Source organism: Myiozetetes cayanensis, unplaced genomic scaffold (assembly GCF_022539395.1).
Source record: "Myiozetetes cayanensis isolate MyiCay16 unplaced genomic scaffold, myiCay2020 scf2-11, whole genome shotgun sequence".
Lineage (NCBI taxonomy): Eukaryota > Metazoa > Chordata > Aves > Passeriformes > Tyrannidae > Myiozetetes > Myiozetetes cayanensis.
Genome location: NW_026087411.1, coordinates 70,026,607 through 70,049,104, shown reverse-complemented (window position 1 = coordinate 70,049,104; position 22,498 = coordinate 70,026,607). Strand labels below are relative to the sequence as shown.

The window sequence follows — 22,498 nt, the reverse complement described above, 5'->3', positions numbered from 1 at the left end:
TAAAAGGAAACCAGAGGGGAACAGACATTCATGGAGGAATCTTTATAATATTTCAAGACATTATTAATTCAGACATTGGATAATAACTTTATTTCAGTATTAACACACTCAACTAGATCTGTGGTAATGATTTAAAAGAACTTTACCAAATGGTGATCACTTCCTTACATCAATACTCAAAATTTATAAGGACTGACACTAATTTTTTATTTAGTATACCCCTCCCCGAAAGCTGAACCCAGCAGTCTATATACTAAACTGATTCCATTTAAAATAAGCATTAGTACCAATTAATGTTATCTTTTCTTTTAAAAAAGTTTAAATCAAGTCTAGCTTCTAATTCCCATAAGTAAAGGGATACAGTTGTATCTCAACAAAATAAATGCTTTGAGAACTTGAATTCTGTCAGCTGGTCACCTAGAAGCACCATCTCCCTCTTCCTTTGAAGGGGTCAGTTATTTATTGAACATCTCGTTATAACTGACCTGTGGTATCCAGATGTTGTCTGCTGGTCTGCTCGTCGCATCTTTATTGTACTGAGGATCAAATTCAGATGCCCCTGCTAAAACCATGATAAGCCCTGCAAAGATACTTGGAGTCAGACAAAGAAAATGTCAACGACATCCTAAGCCATTGACTGATTCTTCAGAACCTTCAGCCATAAAACTTACTCCCACTCTTCCTCCAACAACCATGAATACCCATGTTCTCTGCTTAGTGAATCGTCACTACTGCCACGTGGCAAAGTGGAAGAAAGAATCAATGCCTGGCACGAGACAAAGGAGATCGCTCAATCCTCCATTTTGCATAGCATCAGGTCCAGCATTTGACACTAAATGTCTTCACAAAAACAAAATTAGGCTTCTTTAGGACTAGCAAACATCACTGCAAAGCAGTTTGACTACTATTGCATGCTCTCAGCAATCCATATGCCTGCAGCAGTATGATGATGTGTACTGAAGGCGGAGGCAGAAAGGATAACATTTCAACTCAATTTTCTGTTCAGTCAGCATTGAAAATTCACCCCAAAAAATTCTTTTAATTATTAGAAAAGCAGTTCAATAAATATCCCTGCAAAAAATTGCACAGAGATGATGGACTGCTCTTTTGCTAATGTGATTAGGAAAATTCACACAAAACAATCTGTTGTGTAATTAGGACAAAGGCCCTACACAACCAGGTATTGTAGTCCCATCATAAGCTTTCTGCTCATAAACATCTAAGACCCCTCACCCATAAACAAGCAGAGAAAGCTCAGGGAATCATTTGCTACAGTTAAAATAACATTTTCAGCAATAGTTACTCAAGCTTCTTTCTTAAATTTTGAGCAAGTTTTCTTCTGAGCAATCAGAGTTATTTTTGCCTACTTGCAGTGCCCAGTGAATTCCAGCTACTAAAAATGAGTCAAGTTCCCTGAGCATCAATTTTCATTTCCGCCTTCTATTATCTATTCACTTCCTGAGCAAAGCATATTGAAGAGTTTCAGACAACTATAAATATCTTCCCATTATTTAAGATCAACAACTGTGGATCCTCAGGAAAGGAAATTTTAAAGAGTTTGCCTGAAGCCTGAAAAAATACCTTAAAGAAGGCAAGTCATGAAGTTCTATCCCACCATTTTTCTAGCCCAGTTTGATTACATTTGCCCAGGTTTAAGCCCTGAGTTTTTGCACTGATACCACACCACCGTGGAATTCACAACCAAGCAGAAGCTTTACCTGATCACTGTGTGGTTTGTCTAAGCCACCTCAGCTGAACCTCATTTTTCATGCAGATTGCACAATGCACCTCAGTACAAAAAAAACTGACCTGGCCCTGATCCCAGGACTACCTGAAAGTGTTAAGTCCTTAAATAAGGCCACTTAAACCTAGGGTTAGCCTATTAACTAAATCTGTAGGAGAGACAAGGCAAGCCTCAAACCTATGGTTCTGAGCAAGGTTTAACATGAAATAATCTACTGTTGACAACAAGTTTGGAGAAAGGAGAGACCAAGTCTGAAGTGATCTCCCTAAGCTTCTAATGTCTCACCTATTCTCCCAATTCCTCCTTTCTCACCTAGCTGGAGAGAGGAAAAAGCATAAGATTATAAAGAATAAGGTTTATGAAGAATATAAACTGGTCTGAACTAATCCCACAGATAAATCCATGTGTGCTGTGAGTAGAAGGCTAACATATTTCCGTACTCTTATCTCCTACACCTCTTGGACTGTCTGTGAAGCACTTCTGCTCAGTAGGAAAAGAATGTATCAAGAGCAGATTTCAGCACTCATCCAGCAAATCTAAAGCTGAACAACAATGCAATTTAGAGGAGTAAGAAAATACTTCAATGAACCTTTTTAGAAGGTTTTAGGGACTCTTCTACTCTGCTTTTCAATTGCTCTGAGCAAGCAATCTAGTTAAATCCAATCCAGAACTATCTAGTACTATGCTGATTCCTCAGGGCCATGCCAGCCCCCAAATGGAAAGGTAAAATTCTGCACCAACGTAATGCATCTACAGATTTCCCCAGAAAAAGGGTTTTTTAATTCCTTTAAAAGTGAGAAGAAAAATAAGTATATTGAAAAGTACAAACAAGTCATAACTCAACATGAAATTGATAGCAAAATTTTTAAACAGAAATTTAGCTCTAATACAACAAGTAATATTAGAGAACCAGAAATGCTATTTCATTCTTTATGAATATAAATTTTTTATGACAGCCCCTAGAAAATTCCTGAAGCCTATTTTGTTACACTAACAGAAAAAACACACAGATAGAGGTTGGCTTCTAATGGCCACGTAGTAAACTAAGGGCTACAGGCAGGTCAGCATATTTTTCCCAACATGCAATATCCTTTTTTCTTTCTTTTTTTAATGTATAGATGGACATAAATATAGATCTATACAACTCCCTCTCCCAAATACTTAAGTCTTCTTAGATTACTCTTCACCTGCAACAAAATGAAGTTTTAAAAACACTCTAGAAGAACCAGAACCATTATTTTGACCTAACAAAGGCTTATAAAGTAGGAGTGTTTAAACATCAGCAGACTGACATTTCCAGATGAACACATCGGCATTGCAAGATGCTTTTACTTACGTTTCATGTCCATGTTCCGTGTTTTATAGACAAAATATGTATATATTTGGGTTGTCCGAATGAGAATCTGATCTCCACTATATCGTATTGATCGGTACCACCAGGAGCCCTGAAACATTCAACAGGAACAAGCTGGTGTCAGATATAAGGAAGCATCAAAACACAACAAAACTGGATGGCTGACCTCATGTCTGTTGACAACCAGGTAACTCAGCCCAATTGATTTTACCAACGTTAAGGCCAACTGATTTTCTGACAGGAGCAAGAAATGAAAAAAAAAGTATTTGCTGATGTAAATTTTAAAAGCACAGTGATAAATTCATCTGAGAGAATCTGATGCTATATGCTTTTGGATGACCTCTAGCCTAGGGAATTCCCCCAAGGATATACACCTGCACACATATACACAGCTTTGTTTATTTCTGATGTTGTTTTAGTGAACTCACTAAACAGTAAATCCACAGATCTACCACTCTCTATATACATGGTAACTCCTTAGAGTGCAACACAGCATTCAAATCAAACTCACTTTAGTCAGACCGAGGCCAAACCAAGAACAAATATGAGATTTATTTCACCATGAGAAAAATTGCCCAAAAAAAATTAAATAACCTAAGCAGAAAACACTTCTGAGAAGAGGAATCTGGAGGCAGCACAATGCTCTTGCTGTAGATTTTCAGAATTAAGCCATATGCCTTCAGACAGACAGACAAAGTTTTTCAAACCTTCAGCAACACTCCAATAATTGAATAAATAGCATTACACCACTGCCTGAAATTATTGAACTCCCTCTACAGTGATTGTACTATATAATATATTTTCAGAAAAATGGTGTGATGGGTTATAAACTGCAGTCTCTTTATTAAACTCCCCCTTGCAACCAAAGCTTACTTAACATGAGGAAAACCCTTGAACATACTTCTCAATTTGTTGATAAGTTTACCACTAGTGAAGAGTAACAAGCAGTAAAATAGTAAGTGATGCTTACTAACTATTAATTTAATAGGTAACTATAGCAAGAACCTTGCAATCTACTTAATTACTTAGGAAATGCTATAGGACTGTCTCCCCACAAACTTCTTAATAAATTAAGTTTGATTCTTCCATGAATAGATGAACCCTGACACAAAACAGTACACAACTTCATAAAAAGTTTTTCTGCAGAAAAATGTAGATTACAATCCCACAGATGTCAAATTTTTGTCTAAGTACAGGTATTGGAAGAAAAAAAGAGCTACAGTCAGTCTAAATCTCCATGAAAGAGGCTGCCCTAACTGCTTCTGATGTAGCTCATGTCTCTTGCCTCATACTCAGAATATTATTTAGGTCAGTGGAGATCTGGAAAGAACCACAGATAGAAATACTATCAGTATTTTCCTTTTTGTTGATCTGAATTCAAAGGGTCCAAGTAACCTTACTTTATTTTAGTTGTCTATCAACTATAGAATGACTACATTGTTGTCAACCTCGACTTCTTTATTGATTCATAAAAGAGAAAGAGGCCCATTGCAGGCATGAATCATCTTGTATGTCTACTTTAGAATGAAATGATAAAATAACCTGCTCCATAAAAATGACTATTCCTCTTCACTGACCATAAAAGAAATTTACAGTGACAAGTGTGAATGTAGAAGCCTACATCTGGTATGGGGCAAGAAGAGGCAGATTATTTTTTCTGTGCTCAGAACATTTCTTCGTACAACACAAAGGATGTTTACTTTCACTTGAGCTACGATAAACCTGGAATAAATAACTAAAAGTATAGTATGCAAAAAAGCATCAACAGACACCAAAAAGGAGAAAACTAAAAGGAGAGACATGAAAAACATGTAGACGTCGCACCCTGGATTTTAGACGTCTTATTCAACAACTTGCTGAAATCACCACATTCAAGTTTCTACACTAAATCTTCAATTACACAGAAAGACTCTCAAAGGGAAGGGATAATGTCTGGCTGAATTTCTGCACACATGGATGCATGCAGCTGCCAAGACCTCAGGACACCTTCTCAAATGAAAATCTTCTTCCCAAGAACATGAAGGGGTTTGGGTGTCAATTTTCTGAGTCTTTCTTCATGCCATACCCCAAATGCACAATCACTGGATAAGGGGACATTGTTCAAAAGTAGCACTCTAGGGCAAACCCAATCCCTGAAATAACACTCATCTAGCAATTGATTCCTCACACAAAGAAATCTCAAGGGCAGACTTCTCATGGTGTACAGAAGATCAATAAAAACTGAAGTTATGAAAACAAAGCCAGCCAGGAGAAACCAAATCAACAACCTGTTCCATGTGCAATAATTATTCTAGCACCACCAGCTTCAGACATCTCAGTCTTGGCTCTACTGTGACACCACTGAATATCCTCTTGAGCTCATCCCCTCATAATAATTTTCTTCAGATGAATGAAAGAAGGTACAATACAGATAACTAAGTAACTTCTGTGATATCTAAAATTTTCCCTGCAGCTCCCTCTCTATCACAGCACTGCATTTCTCTGGAAACTCTGCAGTAGCTACACTTCTTTCACAATAAAAAAAAACCCATATGCATTAAAAAAAAAAAGCTCACTTACACTCTCCTCCATGAGAGGCGAGAATGAGCAACTCTGTATCCAAGACAGTTTTGTTTAAAAGGGTAACTTAAAGCTTAAAGGGTAGAATATTAATTAGATAATACTTACCACAACAACTGGAAGAATAACCATAAATGCTAATCCATATACAAACAAAACCTAGAGAAAAAACATGAAATACACTGCATTAGATACTTTTAAAACTTTATTCTAAATACAGTCAAGTATTATTACCACAAGCCTACTACAAATTAAAGCAAATTTATTGCATAATACCTGTCACCATTTCTGAAGAACAACTTACAAGTAATATAATTAGATGGGTAGGGTTTAAATAAGGAGTATCAGTTTAGTGTGAGTAATCTTTTAAATGATTCATGCATTGTCTCAGGACAGTTTCTTTAATAATTAAAAAGTTGGCAGCTAAACTGTGATGCAGTGGATTAGAATGATTAAAAAGAAGTCAAGTGGTTAAGCCGAATACCTTAGAGCAACAAACGCAACAGATAACAACATTTAGTCACTGTGTGATCATAGCATCACTAACAAACCAAATGCAACTCCAGAAACCCAGGAAACAGTTCCATATGTGTTTTCTTGAAACACCAAACACACGCTTTGTAACAGGGATGACCATAGTAGAGCCCCATTATCATTGGAATGAGATCCTTCCAAGTATATTAATACTCTCAAACATTAGATTTAAGCTACTCTAATATTTATGACTCCTGACATTTGCTTCAAAGATAAGCATTTGGACCAAAGCATTATTAACTACGTGTTTTGACTAAAAATGCACAGTATTAGGCACAAACGTTTTAAGGTGAACACTTGAAAGTTCACCTTAAAATCTTAAGCTAAGTAAGCTGACTCACCAAAATTGAATTTTTCTGATCCACAATCCAAGCTGGCAAAGCTATACCAAAGCTTGTAGCTGCAGGATGAAAGAAAAGAAATTCACCATAAAATATTAAGGAACAGTTTTAAAGTCACATTATGCCTAACAAACAAAACAACAAACCCACAACAAAAATTCATGTTTACCACTTCAATAAGCAAAATTTTAACAAGTATAGTAAAATCAAGAAACTTATTAGAAATACACTCAAGTATGCAATAAGTAACAAGACTTAAATACAACACCTGAAATATCAAATATTTTAGTTTAACATATTGTAGTGAAATATATATTAATAAATCTTACCTATTTAAAAAAAAAGATTTAACAGATTGAAAGATGAGTTTTGCATTGCAGAGTTTTCAGCAGTTTGGATACATATAGTTCAGTAAACACATGAAAATGGTCTGAGTAAATCACTTCTATAGGAAGTTTTATTAGTTTGTACCTCTGGGAAAGTGTTCTAAGATGTAAATTGTAAACACAAAACCCTCTGTCACTTCAAATTTCTGTTCGATTGATAAGAAAGAGAAAGGAACATTTTTCAGTTCAAAAGGAGTCAGGCTGCACAAAAGGGAAGACTTGATTCTCCAACAGTAACATCTGCAGCATACAGATCTGAATGCAGAATAGCATAAAATAGCTTGTCTTCAGACACTTTAGTGGTAATAAATTAAATTTTGCAAACACTATCTATCCCAATACTTAAATGTTCTATGAAATTAAGGGGTGGAAGGAAAAAAAAAAAAAAAAGACTACAGATTTCTAGAACCTGCTTGAAAGGAAAACAACATGCTTTCCTCAGTACTAGCAGGTATCAATGAGGAGTAATGTCTTTAATAAGGACAGACTAGGATCCCTATGTACTTAGTTACTATTCTGATACTATCTCCAGCAGATCGTGATAGCCATCAAGTCAGACAAACAGTTGTTATGTACAAGCCTAATATTCTATAATTAAGTTGAAAACTATAATTTGTTGAGACTCAAATTAAACATCTGACATACTTAACCATACCTCAAGCATAGGAGTTCAACAGAATAACACCCAGTGAATTTACCACATTAAGTTACAGTTGGATAGAGAGGAATATTTCTCACTGTTCCTCTGCGCAAGGCACAGAGGGGGGGATGTACCAAATCTAACTTGGTTAGATGTGTCTAACACCAGGATGTGCTTCATCTCATCCCAGAAAATATCTCTATAAGGGACAGCATCCATTCTTTGACTATACAGAACTAGAAAACTAGAGTACAGAGCTTGGATACAGATTTTTACGTTACAGATGTAGAAATGAAGACAAATTTCATTGAATTAGAAAGCTCCTCACATCTCAATTTGGAACATTGAAATGAAGGTTACAAATTGAGAAGGGAGAGAGAAAATTTAAGAGACTTCTCCCACCCTTCAGACAAAGCAGTAATGAGAGGTCTAGAAACAAGGCAGAGAACTCTAATTCCACTGTAGTCTGAAGCAGAGTTTTCAGAAAAGGCAGAGGCTTCACACTCACAGTATGAACTGCTGCCCTATCAAAGAATCATTTCATTTTGCCCTCTGGGAATCCAAAGTCCATTAAATTTATGAAAACAATCACTGAGCCAAACCCATAATGATATTCATGCCTTTAAATTCTCAACTTTTGGCTGAGTTTTCTTTTAAGTCACAGCCTCAGGTCCATTCGAGGACACTGACATACTGCCGAACTTGAAATCCTATGCCTTAGCAACATGAAGTTATTAGTTTGTGGATGTAAAAAAACCAATTTGGCATCAAGAAAGGTCCTAGGAATGTTATTTGTGCGTATACCAGTCTAAAACTTACGGTACCATTTTGCCAGTATTGTGACAGCATTTCTGACAAAAGATTTTACTTGTATTTTGCAGCAAGAGGGACAGAGACCTCCTACTTGCACAGCTAGGGAACCACAAGAAGCTAGGAGCTGAAAGAAATCTGCTATGTTACAAAACACAGTGGTTACAGAAAGTTAACCACCACCTTAGTCGATCAAAAATGCCTTTGTCAGACTGTTGGCAGAGCTGGTTTTTTGAAGGGAGAGGGAAGATTTCTTTTTTGTTTCTTTGAAACACTGGTTCAAGAGCTGGGGTTATTTTTTTTTCCTTTAAAAATTAATTTCCCATGTTGGATAGATACAATTCAGAAGAAGAATTTCCAACACAGAGTTCCCTCATTTCACTGTAACTTCACAGTTAAGTTACAAATCCCATTTACTACTTCCAAGCTGGCTGTATCTCATTCCACATATCTATGTAGTATATACTTAGTCCCCCAAAATACAGGGCATCAACAGCACAGATCTATGGAAGCCTGCCCTAACAAATGGCAGGTTTCAATTTTGCTTGTAATAGCCACTTCAACAACAGTCAAAAAAATGTTTTATAAGCAACTCACACAACCGCAAACAAGGAAAAAAACTACTAACTTTCAGCTTCAATTGTTTTAATTTGGATCACCTACCGTGCAACTTTGACACACCATCATCATGATTATTTTCATGTAGCTACCTGCCCAGGAACAATCTACAATGGGATAATCACTTCAACTCCTCAGGATGAAGGAGGTATAGGGCTACATTCAAATAGTACCGCTTTCAGCAAATGGAAGGCAGATGTGTGTACAATATTTATTTCAGTACATACACATCCTCATGTACATCCCTTCAAAGTGTGTTTGTTGCATTATTACTAGTTGTTTATTTTTCAATATACATCTACAATATTTGATCATAAATACCAAGAAAGGTTTAAAATTGACAAGTTCCTGGTAAGTATTATTCTATTTTTTCTTATACTTTAATTATTACTGGTAAGTCTCTCTAGATACCTCCTGCAGCTGAGTAGTCAAAAAATAACCCTTCTCTTTTTAACATAATAACAAGTTTGAGAAATATAAAATCAAAATCTTTCCTGCTTTTCCATGCCGCCACCATCACCCCAGAGCCAGTTTGACAAGCAAAGAATTGATCAGATGCATTGCTTCAAAACACTGGAGAAAGTTATTATATATAAACATATAAAGAACTGGGCACTAATCAACTGATCAGATATTAGCTCTCAATCTGTAAAACTCTATCATTCATAATTGTTACCTTGTGGTCCATCTGGATTCCCATATTCTTCCCAATTTTTTCGTGATTCTTCATCAGTTAAGCTAGTTACAAGAAGAGATACAAAGTTAATACAGAAGTAAAGATACTCCCCTAAATCATCAACATACAGAAATTTTAAAATGTGGTATTCGTATTACCCTTTTAAGATGGCTGGGCAAGCTAAACAGGTTTTACTATTTTCTGTGTGAAATCTAATATGACACAATACTGCTGGACTCCTTCATAACACACAGGCAAATTCTTTTAGCACTCTGACAGGAAAAGAAATCAGACAGAGAAAATGCATGTGCAGGAAACAGAATAATCACATCTCCCTTTCACAACAGTGACTGCATAACCATCAGCAAAGAGCACTTTTTGATGCAAGGTTATGGTAGAGCAAATTTTGAAAGACAATAGAGGTTGAAAACGTTCTAGGGTTTTTGGAAGGAAGGTGAATATGAAAGATGAATTGATAGAGCACAAGTGGTCCATATATGGGCCTTTAACGACTGTTTTCTAGACTGTTGGCCTTTGACAGCATGTGTTTGGTTCTTGGCTTTTTTTTTTTTTCCCTGAGACTCCCCTGTTTCACAATTTAATTCTCTCTTCTTAAACAAGATACCACATTCTAAATCTTCCAGTTTCAGTGCCTGTTCTGTAATGCCAGTTTCTTGGCAATAGTATGCCACCTCAGCAGAATCCCTATTAGAAGGAAGAATATTGTTTTAGAAAACAAAATACCAGGCATCCGCTATATGGAAGACTTTGTCTCATAGAAGAAACCCAGTGAACGAACCAGGCATCTGCTGATCATTTCTGAGTCTCACATTTGCTGGCAATCAGATTCACTTGATGGGTAGATTTTATGTTCTTTCAAGACAGCATGGCTAAGGAACTTCACCATCATTTACTTCAAGGTATGCCTCTGCCACAGCCCTTGCACTAGTGTTCAAAGTATCAAACTCCAGCACCAAGCATTTGAGTGCTGGCTTGCAAAGCAAATAATTTAAATGTTTCGGTAGTTCAGAAAGCCATACCAGAATTTGCTACTGAAGAGACTTCCATAGTGATTACAGATGCGTTTAAGCAGAATTCAAAACTGCTCAAGTGAGCATGGTGTTGGTTCTCCTTCTCACCTTGCCCCAAACAGGATTCTCTGTCAGTAAGGTCAGCCACACAGACACCTGGCTTCAAAGCAGAAATCACCAACTTCCTAGGCTCTTGATGGTGTGACTGACCCAATGAATCCCTACAATGGAAGATGGCTCAGAGGGATGGGCAAGGGCGGTGTGCCATGCCACTAAGTGACCACAGTGACTCAGTACAGCTTGCTACAAAGAAGCTGACGCAATCTCAGCACAACGGGGACACGAAAATGGTCTTTGTTTTAGACAAAACACCTATCAACATGTTTCTTCGAGTGCATTAAAAAAGTATGAATGTCTCCTCAAGTCTGAGAGACCAGCATGAGGGGAGTACACACCTGGCTCAGCCCTACAGTCTAGAAACTAGACAACTAGCAAAAGAATTTTCAAGGCAACAACAAGCTCAACCTTCCTATCACCTGAGAACACCCAGCAGTGTGACAGTGAGTGTATGAGACTGATAATGGGAATCACACTGGTATCGTGATTGAACTGTGTACTGAAATTCCTATATTTTGCTAAGTCTGATTTGCAAAATATACTAAAATATACTAAAAGCACAATACAAATTTATCACTTCACTAAGTCAGAGATCACGTGTCACATTAACTGTCTTCTAAGCAAATTTGATATTAAACATTCCACACATGGAATATCTAAAAGAACCTGAGCAGAGACTACTAGACTCTGACAGATGATCATTTAGAGTAGAAAAGATTATAAAGCTGTATTGACATTCCATGTATGAACAGCATTACAAAAAACCAAACCACATCTTGATTATGGAAAAAAAATCAATAAAGAGAGATTTCCTTGATACCAGATTCTAATATTAGATATCTTCTTTCAGATACTAAAAAAAAAAAAAAAAAAGCTGTAAGTAGAGGTAAGATCAAAAAATATTCTAGAGGAAAAGAAGACTCAACGATTCAGCTTTTAAGAACTGCACAGGTAATGTGAAACAGTCACCACATAAAAAATCAGGACTGCAAGGCAAGCACAAATAGAAAGGGAGACGGGTAAGCTGAGAGAAAACTGAGTCAGAACCAGAATGAAACAACTTTGTCACTAGATGGGAACAGAGTTAAAATGCTGTTTCTCACTCCTTGGCTTTATCACCAGATGAAATAAACAGTGTATTTATTTTCTAAGCATCGCTTCAAGACTGTTGCGATGGAGTTGGTTGGTTAAAAACCACAACACCCATTTTGTTCTTTGTCATCTCTAAGATTTTATATGTGCTGCATTGGAAACATTTTTCCTAGCTGACACAGAAGTTTAAAACAAAGATCAAACACCTTACAATATTCTGACAGCTTCAAAACAAATTATCCTTCCTAATATTTACAGAGAAACACTCACTGAACTAACAGAGACATGTTTTGACTTGCATTCCATATCCAAACACACTTATTCTTGTCTGCTTCAACCATTCTTGCTATTATCACAAAGGCTTCCCTCTCCATAACATTACATTCCCATTTTTTTATGAGCAAAAGAGAAACTTACGCTGCATAGGCCTTGGCAATCCTCATGAACATAACTTCATCTCCTCCTTTATCTGGATGGTATTTTAGCGATAGCGCACGGTACTGTTTCTTAATTTCTGACAAACTTGCTCCCTTAAAAAGAAAAGGTTTGAGTTTATCAATAAATATCTTACATAAAATTCATTCTTATATATGTAATTCTAACACACACTGCACATTATATCTCTGAACGAAAGAATTATGTTCTAATATAGGATCACGAAACTACATATATATTTCATGAAAATGTTATTATGTTATTTTTCTAATAGCATTCTTATACCCATTATATTTTTAAATCATGATAGAAGTCACAATCTAAAAGACATTTGGATGACTGGGTGTTGGTTTTTCCCAGATTATTTTGCTCATCTGTCTACAGAAAAAAGGAAGGACTTCTTATCTGTTTGCCAAATCTTATCCTTTCTAAAACATATTCATGAATATGAGGAATTCTCACTTGCAGTGAGAATATTTAAGCAAGACTTCTTCTATTTAAGCAAGAGTTCATAGATCAAGTATGATGGTTCACTTGCAGCTTGCCTGCAGAAATAAATCTGTCAGTCACCAGGAACAGCGGGTTTCCCTGCTGCTTAAGAATGCCTTTGACTAGAATCATCCTACCCATAAATTATTTCTAACTTCTTGAACAAAGGGAATACATTACCTATACCTGAGAAAGATCGATTTTTATTCTACTACAGCACATTGTTAAATGCCACCAACACAATCCCCTGTGAGTTAACTTTCAGCTTGGACTGTGAACTTCACTGCTCAAGAAAACCCACAAAACTTTACAGTAAGTTCAGATAACATATTAGAAGAAACTTTATCTGCTAACATAAAACCACTGCCATGGTGACTTTTCAATTTTTTGTGGTAGAGAAGCCTAGTATGCTGACATTAACTGCATAATAAACACACAGGAAGTTATTTACAGGTGATGGTACTATTTCAATAAATTTAAACCAGAAATTGAACTACCCTGAGGCTTCACTTGCTGTTGCTTTATCTCACTTTATGCAGTCTATCATATTCCAACACTATTTTTCAACAGCATTCCTGCCTCATTTAATGCACAGGATGAATTTACTCCATAATAAATTACACTTCAAGTAAAAACAGGTGTTTCAAGACCAGATGAAGAATGCCAGATGAGCAGCAGAATCTGGAAAGTGGCGGGGGTGGAATCAAGTTGGTTGAGTAGAGACGAGTTTTCATAGCTCACATGAATGCTGTCCATAAAAAAACAAAACTAATCTTTCCTCACTCTGACTCATAGTGTGCATATGACCCCCGATAAGCTGATGACAAGTTTTCTATCTATCACTCATTGCTTACTCCTCATTTTCAAAAGCTAGGCTATACAGATTAGGCCTGACTTACAGAAATGCTTAGTAGCCTAGGACAGTTGGTGTCAGCACTCTGCTTGGAACACAGAGCATCCCTATATTAACCACTTGCAAAAAAAAAAAAAATGTAACGCCCCAATTTTCTTACTTAAAGAATCAAAATTATAATCACTTTTGAGCTTCATCCTTTATGCCTCGGATCCCATCTCTAAACTGCAGTACAGATACTTATTAAATAAATCAGTAATATCTGAGTGGCTTATGTATTAGTTAATTTAAGTGATGTGCTTCAAGAAGAGCTATACCATGTTCAAAAGAAAGTGCTGATATTATATATAAAATAAGCTGTTTGGACATAATGTGGACTTTGTCTGTGTTGTGGTTCTCCTCTTGTTATAAACTGATATGCTAACATAAAATAAAAAAAAAAACCTAATCTTGACCAGAGTTTGAATGCAAAGAAGGAAATTAATTACTGTGTATCAAAACTTTAAAGTGCTTGAATCTGCAACCTTTTCATTTGTTTAAGTTTGGGGGAGGGGGGTTGCTGCGTTTTTTTGATTTTTTTTTTAAACAACAATACCATTTCCATTATCTAACAACACTTCAACATTCGTGTCGCTTTATCAGGAGGGCTGGCAACAACTCTCAAGGTTCCACTTGTATGGTAACAAAAGAAAGCTGTTAATTTTCATGTAGTCCAAGTTAAAAGTTTTTCAAGAGGATTTAACAGATATCACCTGATAGCAAGAAATACATAAGACACACTCTGGGATGTCAGACTCTTATTCTGAGCCCTACTTCAACGGCCTATCTTCAAACCCATCGCTTCAGTTCCCCGTGTAACATCTCTGGCTTTCATTCACCTTGTCCTTATGACAACATGCTCCATCCCACCATTCTTGAGACATTCCAATATTGTCTTCTTTCTCTTGCCTTGCGCATGTGTACAGGTTTTCATTAATAAACATGAAGTTATAATTCACTACATACATACCTTTTTGCCCTCTGGGCTGTTATTTGTAGAAATTTGCCAAAGATGACAAAGGAAAATCCTCAGAAGACCTAATCCCTAGCCTGGTTTGTTTAATCAAAGTTAACACAGATTTATGTACATTTAAACTGCACGGGTCCAATAGATACCATTCAAGAGTAAAAATTTATCTTGTTCCTTCCTGTGCACCAGTGAGAGAACTCAAGTCAGCAACCAGTCAGTCATGGAGGAACTGAGCAGGGGTTGAATTTAAATAACTTGCCTCTAGGCATGGCAGGCAGGTGTTACACCTGTCTAGCTAGAAATAGGTTACAGACTACTTACTTATCTGCTATAATGGCTTTCACAGCATAAGGTACTGCTTTTCTATGCTGACAAGCCATATCACTAATGGTAAGAGATGTGTTTGTGAACGTTCATATACAAATTAAGCTCTCTCACACTAATAGTATACATCAAGTTTAATCAAAGCAGGTACATTCAAAGTTCATTGATATTCTTGCGTTAAGCTGTATCCACAAGTGTACTTCCTTAGACATGAGAGTTAAACATTATCTCAGACTTCAGAACTGAAAAGATGACTCTATATTGTTATTCAAAAGAGGAGCTTAGGATCAGGAAATAATTAACATAAGAAGAGAATTTGCTCGAGGTACTGCGGTTAAGATGAAGAATTTGACTAGATTAAACAAGACTTTGAGAGCTGTTTAGAAGGTCTATGTGTCTCCTTGGGATATGTAATTCTTTATAGCCATTTTGAGTCAGTCCTTCAATATAAATAAAGCCCTGCATCTGTTTTCTAATCAAGCATTATCTCTCTTTTTTTCCCAGTTTAATAAACCCATTGGCTGGTATCGCTATTTAGAATTTGTTGTTTGCATTCATGGATACAAGCAACATTCAAGGTAACCTTTACTACATCAAATGTGCATGCCAACATTCTTCAGTGAAACCTCTCATTTACAAGAGAAATACTGCTGTACAACAACTGTAAATCAAATGAATTCACATTCTTTTTATGTAGTTTCTTCAGCACCCTTAAAAATGGTTATTGAGAAGATTTTTCATGGGGCGTACAATGCAGAATTTCGGTTTTGTTTTGTTTTCTTGTACCAAGAGAGGAAAACAACATCAGAATAAGATTCAAAATAGGTTAAAAAAACCACCTCACTGTATTAAGTTGTTAGAATTTTGAAGGAGTTAGATACAAAAGTTATAAATTAGTACAGATATAGGCAAAAAAAACATAATGACTAACTTTATAATATGCAGCAGCAACTTTTCCAGGTCAAAAAAGGACAAAAACAGTAGATATATTCACTGAAGTTAACTTTGAAAAAACAATCTCAAATTTGGCATCTAGACATAGAATATACAATTACAGTAGTACAAACTAGTGAAAGATGCTATTACTTACAGTATCCAAATGTAACACCTCATAAGGGTTGTATTCTTGATACTCTCGGTCAGTTTTGGAAACTTTGTATGCAAGAAACAAAAATAATGCCCAGCCAGCAAGGAGGACTATTTTCCTGATTGGAAGAAAGAATTTTTTAAATACAGAAATCCACTAGCTCTAGCACCATTCTACAAATAACATTAGAAGCCATTTGATATCACTCTTCAAGAAACAATACTAAAATAGCAAAAAACATTAAAGCAGGTATTAATAATTCAGTTACAATACCACCTTTGACACAGATAAGAGCTGCTCTGATTTCTTATTAATTTCTTTTCCTAGTTTTTAACAAAGGCAAGCCACCCTCACAAAGAATCTTTCCATTCTATAACTGTCTGTCCTTAGCAGATAGTTGAATAGTATTTCATATTTTTAAAGGACGATTCAATCCTAGACAAAGTCAGAAAAATATTTTCAGAGTGGGAGTATGGATATAAAGCTATTGACTTCAAACATACAAAATTATTACTCTTTTATATTTGAGTATATATGTTCAGATATTAAATATTTAAATCAAAACACATCCCTAGCACTACTAATTTCAGTGAGGGAGAATTATTTTTCTAAGTAAATAAATGCATTGTTTACTTATTTTTTTTACTGCTGAGGTTCACTGGTTTCATTTAGAAGGTACTTTACAGAGGACAAACAGTATCCATCTTGATTTCAAGCCCTACTAAATAATAATGATTAACTATTAATTATTCAAATACAGCAAATTGCAAATGTCTTTTTAGTGACACAAAAGCCAATGCTACAAAACTAATTCCAGCTGCTTTGATTACAAAAAATATATTTTTATTTATAAAAACAGTAAGAACTGCTTTAATGAAAGTCATGGAAATGAAACATACGTACTTTATTGTAGGAATGATGTTTTGTTGCGGTTGTAACAGTCGCAAACGGTACCACAAGCATCTTCCATATACATTTCTTATGTTCTTTAATCGAATTTGCTCTGTAAAAATTAAGAGAAAGATTGTGATTAAGCAAGCTGACAAAACGCAGAACAACAAACATGCTCACTTCACCCTGGAGTAGGCAGTACAAGGTCAGTTGGAGGACTGCCAAAAGGTCCAGTATCACTGGAGGAAAGAATGCTTTTTATCCACTGAAGTGACACTGCACATCCATAATCATAAGAAGTGGGTCGGATTACTTTCTGCAACCTAAAAGGAACACATTCTGTTTCCCACATGCCACACAGCAACCACCACTTGTGAGCCCAGCCTTTGCCTGTCTAATATGCACCTATAAAATTTGCTTCTGCCATTTTATACTCAACTCCAGCAAGTTTCCCATTTCCGTATGTCAACTGCTGCGTGTAGGGAAAACAAACAGAATCTAACCCACATCCAAACTGGTGTTTGTATACAACTAAAGAGTGCAGCAAGAGTAACAGTTCCTTCCTCAATTCAAAATATGATGCATTTTCCTGTTCTTTGTGACATCTGCTGTTATAAGTTGCCTTCATTTGTGTTTTTCTGTTGAACAGGAAAAGGAAAGAAGATTAATAGTTACTTGTAAGCCAAGTAGCTCAGTAATCCCTACCCTTGGCAATGGAGTATCCACATGACAAAGTAGGCAAAAAGAGTTCCTCCCATGGTCCTTTTAGGACAGGATAAGGCTGGAAGGAAATTGTATTTATACTGTCAAACTCACCATGATGAGGCATGGAAGCTCTCTCTGTTAAGAGCTTTAATTGTATTTCAGAGTTAATCAAGACCAACTTAGCCTTGGCCAAGGAATTCTTTTATGCTAAGAAAAGTACAGTGGAAAGCAAATAGCTTGTATAAAATTTCTGTAAGTACTGAAATTACATGTTCAAAAGTGACTTCAGTCCTGTTTAAGTAGCTTGTCTATCCATAAACTATGCACTCTGATCCTGCAGCACTTCTGAAGTGAGGAGGTCACTATTAATTACCTTGCTTGCAAAAGAACAAGATCACTTAGCCCTTTTCAGACTAAACGAGAAAGGAATAAGAGAAAAAAAAATTCATCCTGCCTCAATACATTTAGATATTGCTGGTGAACTGAATTTAGGAAGACAATTGTGAATTATCTAAATATGGGAATTATATTAACAACTTTGATCTGAAGCACATGTCAATCACATCCTACTAAGTCTTAAATCTCACCTTTGGCCTTTTGACCAGGTGATGTCTTCCTGGAATCACAGAACGCTTTGGGTTGAAAAGGACCTTAAAGATCATTTAGTCTAAATTCCCTGCCATAGGTGGGGACACCTTTCACTAGACCAGGTTACTCAAAGCCCCACCCTGACCTTAAACTCATCTCAACTAAAACAGTAGTTATGATACATGGAAACACTTATTATGGAAGGCAGTGACAACCTCTGTTTAGTTATTCTGGAGGTATTGGGAGGTGGGATACAGTGTTCAGTGATCTACTCGAATTTCTAAACAAGAATGTAATTCAGATGAAAAATGCAGAACTCCAATTTGCAGTCACCAAACCACTTGAGGCAGAGAAACACGACCATAAGTGCCAACGCTGTGTACCACATCAACCATGACTTCAGATTTAAGGCAGATCAGATGTGAGCATTGGATGTTATTTCAAACTCTGGTTGATTTGGCAGAGAGTGGGAACACAGATGACACGTGGCCACCCACTAATTAGTAAAGCAGACAAAAATTGAAGCTTGTAGAGAAAAGGTACCAGAACCAGGTAAAAAAAAAAAAAAAAAAGGTGCATCAGTTTATTCTGAACTACTTAAGCCTATAAAGTATAGCTTCCTCAAAACTCAAAATATGACATTAAACAACTTGATGCAATTCCTGAGACTATTAGTAGTCTCATCACCCCCAAAGAGGGAATAATGGAGGAGGAGAATTCAATCCCCTGCATCTGAACCAACTCTTGCAGTGCATCAAAATAAGCTTCCAACTTGCCTCACTATTCTGTGCAACAGAAAAACTACACAAGTACTGTGCAGCTCCCCTGATCTGCAAAGATTCTTCACATACCTGAAACAAGTACTACAGTTAGTACCTGAAAGGTACAGAAAGGATATGACTAAAATTTGGTTAAGCAATTGTCCAGTTAGTTTTATTCATGTAAGGCTTTAGAAAACACTGTGAAGGAAAAGTTCAGTAGACAGTGAAAATGCAACAATGACTACCTACTGGTAGAATAAAAATTCATTTGGCATTTTCTCTCTCTTTTTTTTTTTTAAGACAAAAATTGTGGGAGATCTCTCTTGATTCAGAACTGGATCCGGCAAAACCAGAAGTGAGTTGTTACTTAGAATTAAACTACAATTTTTAAAGGAAAACTGAAGAGACATAGAACTAAACATAAAATTGGCATTTCAAAAAAATCAAAAAAAATAATGCCATTAAAGACTAGACTCACAACTTATGAGGACTAAAAAGCTCTGCTACACAATGGTCACTGGACAACTATAAGCCATAGTGTGATGCTTTTATGAAAAAGTCACTGATTATAGTTGAACAAATCGGGCATCACAACAGTCACAGAAGACACACGTGCTTATACGAAGCCTAAAACCCTCATTTCAAATATTGTCGATGAACTCAGTCATTCGGTGCTGAAGCAAGATGAAACCAACTGTTCAGCAGTTCAGCCTGTTCCAATCTGTATCACAGTCCCACTGACATTTCTGCAGCACAACCAAGAGGCAGTGCTGTTTGCTCACCGTCCTGACTGACCTGACTACACTGCTTGTAGAAATACCTAACATCAACGTGAAAATGCAGTACCAGTGCTCTTGGAGAAACAGAAGGTGACTAACAGAACTCTGTTTACTTAATCATGTAAAAACTAAGCCTAACAGGATATGACTCCTTTTAGTGTTTTGCTAGGATGTTTTAACAAGCTGCTGTGCCTTGTCTGTATAAACCTACACCACAATGCCCTGCTTCTCAAACCTGCTGATGGCCAGCCCTGCAAGGACCAGATGACTCTCTCCTTTCCCCACTCAGCATCCTCCCTGCAAGAACCACCAGTACCCTTTACCTTACCGTGCAAAAACCTTCCAAAAATGCCTTAGAGAAGGGCACCTTGGAGAAACATAAAACAGTTGTGCAAGATAAACTGAAGACTTGGCATAAAGTCAAAGAAAAACTGACCACTAACTGTGGTTTATAATCATCAGAGAATTGAGGTTTTGGAACAGTCTTGCAGTAACAGCTGCAGAAGACACTTTTTGTGACCAGTCTGACAACAGCACCAAAAGAAAAACAAAAAGACCAACCCAAGGCAAGTGGTGTATGCAAAATTTAAGCCCTGTGAATATGTAAACAGCACACACCTAAGTCAGGTAAAAACTGGGAAACGGAATCCTGGAGCAGGTTTGCTGCACAGGGGGACCTCTTCAGCCAAATACTGAATTAAGTAAGGCATGATGCTAAGCAGCCATTGCCTTTTTTACACACACATCTGAATAGCTCTAGATCAAATCTAATTACAGTTCATTAAACAATATCAAAGCAAAAGCAGTTTATTAATCTCTTTCTGATCTTGGAATGGCAATGGTCTCATCTGACTATCAATCCAAGAAGGGAAAAGATGAAGGATTGTTTACAGTTATCTGTTCAGAATACAAAGAAAGAATAAAATCCTACTCAAATTGAGTCTAAAGTCCAGACTACTCAAATTCTTCAGAGGTATCCTGAGGCACTTCCTCTGTCACATGTCATCATTAACACATATAAACTTGTGGAATTCAAAAACAGGTAGTTACTTGGGCAAAAGAAGGAGTACAGAGAGTATCCCTCCCAGTTTAGGCAGAAAGCCTCTGGCAAAATACCATACTGAGTAAGAAAGCTATATTCCTACTGTATCCAGGAAAAACAGGCTTCCTGTTTATTTACAGACAATGTATGTGATTGCAGCAAAGAAAACACTTATCTTGTTAGGAAGACACAGATTGCAGGAAAAATAAAAAGAAAAAAAAAAAAAAAAAAAAAGATAAAAAGAGAGGAAAAAAGAGGACAGGAAATTTAAAAAAAAAAAAAAAAGGGACCATTACATAGCGCTCAAGATAAAGTTCTGCAGTGAAATGTGAATTGTACCTTCTTTGGATTTTAGCTCTGGAATCCTTGTTCTGTCAGGGAAAGAGGTTCAGAGTTTGAAAAGCAGACAAGAGTTCTCCTGTTTCTTGTTGGTCCATATCATTGCTCCCCGTTACAGCATAAGAGCACTTCTGACAACATCCTTTGATGATCCATCTTTACAGGGAGACAAGTGGAGGGGAGCGGGGGGTTGAGGGGGGAAATGCTTTTCCTTCAGTCAAAACGACTTCTCATTCGACAGGCAAAACCCTTAACAACAGTGAATCTCTCCTACATTTTAAAATAGGTATTAAACAGCCTTGAAAAGCAAAGGCATAACACATCCCTGGGCTTTTGAGTTAATCTCACTAACAACAACCCTTTCATCAAGATATTGTTAAAGCACCCTCTCAGATGATGATGCCGACTGCAGTTCACTTCTGTAAATAATCTGGGGAAGCATCCCACGCTTGCTTTATTTCCCTCCAAATTCTTCCGGACACGTCCAAAGTTCCTGAGATACACAAGCAGATTTTTGCCAATACAATTCTGACTCACAAGGGTTCTCACAAGTACCTGTGTATAATACCTTAACAAATGTATGTGAATATCCAGCCAAAACTACATCTTAACACACTTCTCAAGTTCTCAAGAAATACAACTAGTACTGACACAAAAGAAAATCTGTGTACCATCTCTGTCATTTATTCAGAAAGCACCATAGAATGGTTGGGTTGGAAGGGACTCTAAGGATCATCTAGTCTGAAACACCCTGTCCTGGGCAGGGATGCCACTCACTAGACCAGGTTGTTCAAAGCCCTGTGCAATCTGGCCTTGAACACTGCCAGGGACAGGGGATCCACAACTTCCCTGGGCAACCTCCTTCAGTACCTTGCCACCCTCACAGTAACAAATTTCTTCCTAACATCTAATCTAAATCTCTCCTTGTTTTAAAAACACACAGACACACTGTCCTTTAACTATTCACTTGTGTGGTAGTTATATTCACTCTTTCTAAGTCCCCTTTAAGTATTGAAAAGCCACAATAAGGTCTATTCAGAGCCTTTTCTTCTCCAGGCTGAACAACTTCAATTCTCTCACACTATCTTCATAAAGGAGGCACTCCAGCCCTCTGATCATCTTCATGGCCCTCCTCTGGACTTCTTCCAACAAGTCCATGTCTTTCTTGTACTGAGGAGCCCAGACCTGGACATGGGTTTCATAAGACTAGAGCTGAGGGACAGAACCACATCCCTCAGCCTGCTGGTCTCACTTCTCTTGAGGCAGCCCAGGATGCAGTTGGGTCTCTGGGCTG

General features: G+C 36.9%; 1 protein-coding gene across 1 annotated transcript in view; it reads right to left on the bottom strand.

The window, feature by feature from the left end:
* The window catches only part of SEC63 (SEC63 homolog, protein translocation regulator), a 61,854-nt gene that overhangs the window by 25,660 nt on the left and 13,696 nt on the right, over positions 1 to 22,498 (bottom strand). The window contains exons 2-9 of the mRNA XM_050316348.1: positions 17,003 to 17,102; positions 16,103 to 16,217; positions 12,320 to 12,432; positions 9,663 to 9,724; positions 6,533 to 6,591; positions 5,766 to 5,816; positions 3,081 to 3,189; positions 486 to 580 (exon numbers count right to left, since the gene is read on the bottom strand). Coding sequence (XP_050172305.1) covers positions 486 to 580; positions 3,081 to 3,189; positions 5,766 to 5,816; positions 6,533 to 6,591; positions 9,663 to 9,724; positions 12,320 to 12,432; positions 16,103 to 16,217; positions 17,003 to 17,102 — 704 coding nt within the window. The remainder of the gene's footprint in view (positions 1 to 485; positions 581 to 3,080; positions 3,190 to 5,765; positions 5,817 to 6,532; positions 6,592 to 9,662; positions 9,725 to 12,319; positions 12,433 to 16,102; positions 16,218 to 17,002; positions 17,103 to 22,498) is intronic.